The sequence below is a fragment of the Schistosoma mansoni genome (assembly GCF_000237925.1).
Source record: "Schistosoma mansoni, WGS project CABG00000000 data, supercontig 0214, strain Puerto Rico, whole genome shotgun sequence".
NCBI classification, from domain to species: domain Eukaryota; kingdom Metazoa; phylum Platyhelminthes; class Trematoda; order Strigeidida; family Schistosomatidae; genus Schistosoma; species Schistosoma mansoni.
The window spans coordinates 339,962-348,737 of record NW_017386083.1 but is presented as its reverse complement, the minus strand read 5'-3'; the positions used below and the strand labels follow the sequence as shown (position 1 = coordinate 348,737).

The 8,776-nt window shown below is 29.9% G+C and overlaps 1 protein-coding gene across 1 annotated transcript; it reads right to left on the bottom strand.

The window, feature by feature from the left end:
• Positions 1-1,229: 1,229 nt before the first annotated feature.
• Smp_151400 (wnt related) lies at positions 1,230-2,012 on the bottom strand (the record flags this gene model as incomplete). The annotated part of the gene is made up of 1 exon (XM_018792587.1): positions 1,230-2,012. The coding sequence occupies one exon, from the start codon at positions 2,010-2,012 to the stop codon at positions 1,230-1,232; it is 783 nt and encodes a 260-aa protein (XP_018647238.1).
• Positions 2,013-8,776: the final 6,764 nt, after the last annotated feature.

Genomic DNA, 8,776 nt, shown 5'->3' with positions numbered 1-8,776 from the left:
AATTAAAGTTGTAAACTTGGTTCAGTATATGCCGACTCACTGGCCTAAAAGTATCATGATCTTGTTGCAATTTATTGTTTTTAGGGTCCATTCCAAGTCAATTCACCTCTTTGCACTGGCAAGAATCTCCTATACAGAAGAAATAGCTATCCGATCCTTCCTAGCTTCCACCGCTTCGCTAGCTGGTATCAGTTTATAGCAAAAATCGTCATCACTAGCACAATTTGTTCGGGAAGTATGATTGAAATTCGTATGAAAACTGAAGACTTGAGACAAAATGCATTGATTATTATTGACAATAATGTTGTTAGTATTCATGAAGTATATTCCTCTATAGTTAAAACTGCCATATTAGTTAGGTGTGAAATTTTCTCTAACTTCAGCGGACTTACACTACACAAAATAGAGTAAATCAAATGACTTGGAGCAAATAATGATTGAGGATTTTACCCTGTTTGTATACAAATCTGTTGGACTTGTGAATTTACAGGTTTTTTTTTAAAAAAAAAAAGAGTCGAAACCACAGTATTCATTCCGATCTGTGTTATCGACATGACAAACTGTAATTCACTTATGAAAAATTGTAAATAGCTCACTACTATTCGAAGTTTAGACAGATGAAGTTATTTAGAAAGATAATTAATTCTTGATAGTTAACAGTTTTCAGATAACGCAACACCAAGAAAATTCTCTGATCGAGCTGCAAATCTTCTCTGTCATCGCAAAACCCTACGAGTATTACGTTTTCACTAATTATAATTAGTTTTTTATCTAGCAAGAGGAATCTATGAAAATTATAGTTGAAATGAACTGAAAACTCAGAGAAATAATAAGTTACTGAACATTTGTTTAAAATCAAATATCTGTCTTTATAGATCCACAATAACTCATTTCAGATTGAATTTTAACAAAAGGAGTCTTTGAGTAAAGTAATTTTCTATTGTTGATTACCATTTTTATTAGTGATCTTAATTAATGTCACTAGGTGGATAAAAATCTGTTCACTCATAATCAGGAATAACATCCAGTTATTTATTCAAATGAGTCAAACATAAAAGCCAAATACAGAAATATTTATAAGGCAATGACCTACACATGTTGTAATGCAGAGGAGTTGAACTCATTAACTATTAACTGAGAACCAAGTACCTACATCATTCCGTCACTGATTCACAAGATAGAATATTATTACACTGATTTACATCTCAACATATCCAAACAACATTTGTTTATAAGAAAAGGTTGATATAATTAACATTACCTTTTGATAATAGTTTATCTAAGTATGTTTGTATACGTACAGATTTTCTTTGTGAATTATCCACATCATTCTTCGGTTCGGATTCTCTATATCTTAGACGTTTCTGTTTTCGACTATTCGGTGGTGTTTGAACAGTTAAATTATGACCTTGACAATTCCATCGGTGTGCGGAAAATTGATATTCACATTCTTTTAAACCCATAAAATAACCACGTATCACACTTTCCATTAAATGCAAATACTGACGGCATAATTTTTTTTGTCTTCGTAAAAATCCATTCGGATGATCACATATACTCATTTGTAATTTTCCATCGGGACCGACAAATGTTTCTGTTGTCATCATGTTGTCATTATTATCGTTCATATCTTGAATTGTTTGTTCTAACTGAGTTTGATTTAATCGTTGATGATTATAATTATCTGTGTTTAAATCTGGATTCATATAATTTCTGTTTGTTTGTGGATAATTTAAACTTTGTGATTTTGTTGCTTCTATAAAACGTAAGTCAGAATTTGTCTGACGATGATATACTTCAGTGTTGTGATTATTTTTATCTAATCCATTTACAAATGTTGAATCACCAACAATAGCATCATGTTTCTGTTTAATATTATTATTCTCTGGAGATTGTGATAAACTGTCTGGTTGAAGATTATCATCTGGTATATCTGTGATAAGTAATTCCCTCAGTTGTGAACTAAGAGTAAACAAACATAGAAATAGTAGAATATTTAACCAAACAGACATTCTTATTCTTATCATTCACAAATAATAAATATAATCATTAAATAAAACATATCCACAGTTATAGTTATTGTTTGTGCTTTGACCAAAAAGCTAGTTTAGTTTTAACAATATGCCACAATAAGGCTGGTGTTCATTGTACAAAGTTATTATTCCACTGTACTGATCATTTTTAGATGTCCAGGTTATTTCTTTTTATCTGTAATAATCCAAGAATATTGATTATTTTTTTGGAACGTAAATAAACTGCTTAAAGTTACCGCAATCTTTTTTTTCTAAATATGTACAATGTTAGATAAAACAGGAGTGAGAGAAAACAAGAAAAGAAAAATTAACTAATAGTCTGACTTGAGTTTGAATGCTGACAGAATTTCTTATCGTTTTATGCCAATTTTTAATATAAGCTCATAAATCATAATTCACTGACAAAGGGTATATAGACTAATGAAACAAAAATTTTAATGTTATAAACAATGATAAATGTTAGCCTGTTCGTTTATCTTTTTGTTCAACAAAATACATATATACATGTCTATGATATGTTGTTTACATGTATGATTCAATCTAACTTAAAGGGTGGTTGTAAATTGTGACCTCCTAGTAAGTGTGTTTAACGCTATTCAGTAACTAACTCTAATTGGATTGGTCAATGTTCACTCTCTTTCTAATTCTATGTCAATGTATATATATATACATCTATATACATATATGTATATAAATGTGTGTGTGTGTATTTTTGTGAAATCAGCATAATTCATGTTCATATTATATTTGTATTTTTTTGTGCTTCAATCTATTGTCAAATTTCCTACTAAATGTTTCCTTTTTTTGAAAAACTATCATATAACATATGTATATATGGCCTTCAATAATTAAATAAATAAAGGCGCATAAATATCAAATCTACATCCTATCAGTTTAATCAATCCAGACTTTAATGGTAGAGATTAAATTTGAATTATTGCTTAGTCGACCTTTTTTTATTACTAATTTATGCAGTGATGATGAACTCTTTATTGGTAGGGATATAAATTATGAAAAAAAAATACAAAAAAAGGTTTATGGGAATATTGAAAAATAATAAATTTTATAGTTTCTTTTTGTATGTAAATAAGAAGTAACTAAATTAACAAATGACTGATCTTTTATCTTTTTTTTTACTTTGTTAATACTTCAATATTTGTTTATTTTCTTTCTTTCTCTCTTGGTTTTTTCCCTTTTTTTCTTTATTTATGAAACAGATGTATGTGAACAAAGGATATATATATCTTTTATTTCTTTATAAATTCTTAATAAGTTCTACACAGTTATAAATCCAGATTAATAATATAAAGGAATATAGTTGAGATCATGAGTCAATTGAAGTTAGACCATCATGGAAAACCTGGAAACACTGGACGGCCGTTTCATCTTATTGTGGGACTCCTCAACAGTGTGTGTCCACGATCCCGCCTCGTGAGATTCGAACCCAGGACCTACCAGTCTCAACTATATAAAATTTTTTTATTAAAATCCCAACAAAACCCCCTCTTGATAATATAAAGGAATAAATTCATTGAGTATTGTTTGTTTGAATCTTCCCATTGATGTTTAGGACTACAACTGGTTAGTCTCTTATTGGCATATGTACATACTGTGTGTATTGCCTCGATAAAGCCTTAATTCACAAGCATTATAAGCAAAGATGGATAGTGGCTAGCAGCTGACGAGTCCCACATAGGACGAAACACGCGCCCTGGACTCCACTGCTAGCCACTATCCATCTTTGCATATAAAGGAATAGTTAAGTTTAAGGTAAATTCATTTCTCTCAAAATAAAAGTATATAAATAAAGGATTGTTAATGAAATAAAATTATTAATGTCAAAATTTTACTAGTATATATTCTTAACTGGGACAAGTTTACACGTTATATGCCGTGGTTTTTGTATCATATATGATGGTGAATTTTATTTTGAAGGGTTTCACATTAAATATTGCATAGAAGGTCTTTCACAATTTTTTCTTCTAATTAAAATCTTTAACGACGCATGATAGATAGTTTTAGTTAAAGTTATTCATAAAAAAACAATTGAACCAACTGGAATTATCATCGGATTCTACATTTTTCCATAGTATACCTTTTTAGTGCACATCAAATGAAACTGGAGAGCTATTGTTTTTTTCTTGGAATGGTATGAATAAATTAGAATGGTTGATGTTTTCATCATAAATTCAATATTCCATAACTTATGTACTGGTCATACTAGACTTAATAAAATTTCACATTTACGCTGTCATATATAGGGATATCAAGGTGTATATGAAGAGAGGTACATATAAAATCGAAGTTTGTGAAAATCGCGTTAAACTTAATAGGCTGACTCACAGAAAGCCCTTGATTTGTCTTCTGTAGATGATGTTTTTTTCTTATTATTATGAGAAAATGCTCTACTAGGATTGATACTGTCTATTAATCGACTTACATCGATTTAAAATGGCTAGATGTTATTTTCTTCCTTAGAATTCGCACTGATTGCATATCAGTTGACAGAAAATTGGTTTTCGATTTATAGTTGGGCAAACTTTATTTTTATCGATAATATATAACACAAAAATAAATAGAATTAGGAACCATCTGGTCATCAGTATTATATCTTCTTTTACGATTAAGTCACCAACGTAAGAGATTCGACTTTTTGGTTTACAATGATGGCTTGTCAGCGAAATTGGAAAAATAGCTTTAAACATAGGTCTTTTGTTGGCTTCGCCTTCATCAGTAAGACCCAAATAATAATAAGAAATATGACGTCCTACCATAAATTCATTTATTTATTTATTTAAACACATAAATAGTAGTACAAGGAAGCACCAGATAAATATGCGCCGCACAAATCTTATTTGATTTATGTGCGGGCTGGGATACTGCCCGGGTGCCCAGACTGAAGCAGGACCAAGTACGCGTCGAAACTATTAAAGACAAACCGAAAAATTCAGGTATTATTTCAACATTATTACGAAATAACAGGTTAATGGCCAGAAATGTTAGTGAAAAAACTATAATCATTGCAACCGAAGTGCTGTGTTAATTTCTCATCCTTTTTTATGGCGATATTTCATATTGGTGAATAAAAATTAACTTCATACTTGATTCGGAATTCTTTTTTTGAAGGTCGTATCAAAATTATATCCCCTTACAATCATAAATTTATGTGATAAGTTGGTTGGCTTAACATCTGAATTTGTGATTTTGCGTTTTCATTGCCAGTGACATAATTAACCTACTTAATTTTGCATTTTAATCTTCATATTTCCAATATAACTAAGTTTCTAATACGGTATGAAATAAGTTATTATATAAAACAATTCTTATGCATACATATATGATTGCTGTCGTTTTGTTTTTACTTCAATAATCTTGATCACGTAGTTCTGATAATCTTCGTCTTCTTATCACACTATCGGAACTTGATCAAAATGTTTAAAAATATCCTGAATATGTTCGGTCATCGAAATGATAAAGAAAACGAAAACCATTCTCATTAAAAATATTCTTATTAAAAGACTATATTTTTAAACGTGCTACCAGATACTTATCAGGCAGCTTTAAACTTATGAATTAACATTTCCCAAGTCAACTAGCTTGGACTGATTTATAGCTTGCTAGTAGGTATCAGTGCTAAGGTTGGACTTAGTAGTTTCAAATAAGTTGAGTGTTGGACAGAAAGCTATTAATAAGTATATTTCCTGTTACATCTCAATGAGCAGAAATTGTATTTCCGACGTTTCATGACTTAGAGTAAACCACTTCTTACAATACAATTTTCTACTCATTGGGATATAACAAAAAATATATTTATTATAGCATGTTTGTATTATTGAAATTTTTGTAATTAGTACTTTTGAAAAGTGCAGACGTATTGTTTTGTATAGGTTATTCACCAAATATTATCCAATTTTTTTTCTAATTATTCCTGATAGTCAAGTGAATTGTGCTATATGAAAGACAAGCTAAATCAATATTACAACAGTCTACGCTTGTTTTAAAATTATTACAGAAAAACTAATGGTTTTATTCACTTGGATTACTGTGGTTGTCTACGAGAACATTAGTAATTCTTGCTGCATGAATTATCTTGACATCGTTCAGAGACACAGTCTGAAGTGTTATTATCGCTGCGCTTCTATTCAAACTGCCAAATGAACCAAAAGTAAGGTAATTGACTACAATTATTATTTTATAATATACATAGAAACAATGTAAAACTAGTAATCAATAGTCAACAAATTTATGCTGTTATTCCACAGTGAATTTGAAAGTTTAGGAACGAATTAATATTCATTCAGAAAAACCCGAGAGTTATCCACTAATTTTTTTCACTCACTGAAATTCCATTTGCATTACTGAAGTAGTAGTATCAGTGGCAGTAAAAACTATGGAGATAATCTTTGAAGAAAGAGTGAATTCAAAGAATAAAATTTATGAAATTATTTGAGAAATAGGGTATAAGGCAAAACAAAGAACATATGCAAACAAGCCGTTTTGACGGAATCTGAGTCATCTGACTTAATGTCTCCAATCGCCAATTACCATAATCTCACTGACCCTGACAAAGGAATATGTACCTACAAACACGCTTTAGACCATTACTCATTGCCATATTTAATAGGTACTATGTAAACACCATCTAAAATAGACTGATGCTGTTTGGGATAGTATATTATTTGTTAGGTATCAATGAACAGTTCATTTGTAAATTTAATATGATTTTTTGTTCTGTCAGACTTGTTTAATTTAAATGTAGATCAGGTTTCTTATCATTCATGTCCATATTTTAACTTTTATTGATAATATAGTTTGATCTACTGTGATCATCTGCACTAAATGTTTTATTATGTTGTTTAATCAATGATAGTGTAAAAAGACAGTGAATATATGTCTTGTTTATCACTTACATAAATTAAACTTTTTATCTTGACAAGCTTCTACATTTAGGAGTTCATAATTTTCTATCTTAAAACAAAACATCAGTCATGTAAAATAACTGATAATGTTTATTTGTGTTTATATGTCTATGTAAAGTTGCATTATTTCATATTCTCATTCTTACTGAAATTCTTATCAAAGAAAAAACATCATCATCATCTAATGATTACTAAAATTTTTTCTATTACGTAACAAGACTTTGTCATGATGTCATCAACTGTAATATGTTCTTCTAGTCAATATTTCCTGACAAATGACTTTATAGTTCTTTTTTTGACAATAAACAAAGAGAACAACAACAACAACATGGATAGTGTCAAGATTATAGTAATAATAATGATTTTGATAGAAGAAAATTTTCAAAACATTATTGATTATGAATAAGTATGAATATTTTCATATTTTTATGAAACTGTATTATTTTGGATGGTTGAAGGCAAGATATGAATTTAAGTTATGTAATAGTTAGTAGTAGCCAGTAACTGATATTTATACTATTGAAGAAGAAAATGTTATTTGTGGGATTTAACTCGTTATAACCCTGTGTTATCTATTCTTAGTTTATTACTGATAAATCGAAAACTCAGTTGAAGAAATTCACTTAGCATTGTTTATTTGAATCTTTCCATTGATGTTTAGGACTGAGACTGGTCAGTCTCTAATTGACCATATGTACATACTGTGTGTATTGCCTCGATATAGCCTTAATTCACAGGCATTATAAGCAAAGATAGATAGTGGCTAGCAGTGGACCGACCAGTTGCAGTCCTAAACATCAATGGGAAGATTCAAACAAACAATACTGAGTAAATTTAAACTTCACCCTATTGCACAAGCAAGTGGCTATCAGGACTCAGTATGTGAGTGGATAACGCTATGGCGTTTGAAGCGAAAGGTACTGAGTTCGAGTCCCAGAGTAAACATCAACTCAGATGCAGGTACATCCAGCTGACGAGTCCCCAATAGAACGAAACGTCCGTCCTGGATTCAGTTAAATAAATTTCTGTGACTGTCTACTTAAGGGTGAATAGAACTCTGTAATATCGAGTGCCCTAAACTAGTGATCACATTGAAATTTAATAGATGAAATTCAATCATCACTCATGATCAGACAAAAGAATATTGATTATCTGAAAATATTGAATGGATATGAATTTCTAGTATTTTTTTGAAAATCATTTACGTTTTGATTTTTTTAGTCATCAAAGATCTTTTAAACATTATTGGCAGTTATTTATTTTTCAGTAGTTGAGACGTTTTACTCCTTCATAAAATAAAGATGTGTGAATGTTTTCAAATAAAAATTGATTTGCAAATGGGTTTTTTTCTCTCTGATATAGGATATGAAAACAAACAAACAATAGAGTTAATGATTGTAATAAAAACTGAAATGTTTAGTTTGAGGAGTTTTCAAATGATTCATAGAACAAATTAATTGAAAACAACTAAGTCAGAATCTTTTCATCTATTCCTTTTTCAATAAAATCTTATGAAATAACTTCAAAGGAATCCAAAATTTAATAGAAATTTTAATTTGTAATTCCTAACTAGTTGTTAACAATCTGTAATGAGTTAGAAAGACATATTTACTTTGATATTATTGTTAAACAGTACAAAGACTTATATTTGTTACTCGTATGACGTTTAGAATTAAGAACTTTGAGTCATTCAAGTGAGCCTAATATTTCGTTAACAATCATACAAATATAAGCAGACATGGTTAGTGGCTAGCAGTGGAATCCAGGACGCGCTTTCCGTCCTAGTTGGGATTCGTCAGCTGGATGTGCTTGCATCTCAGAGTT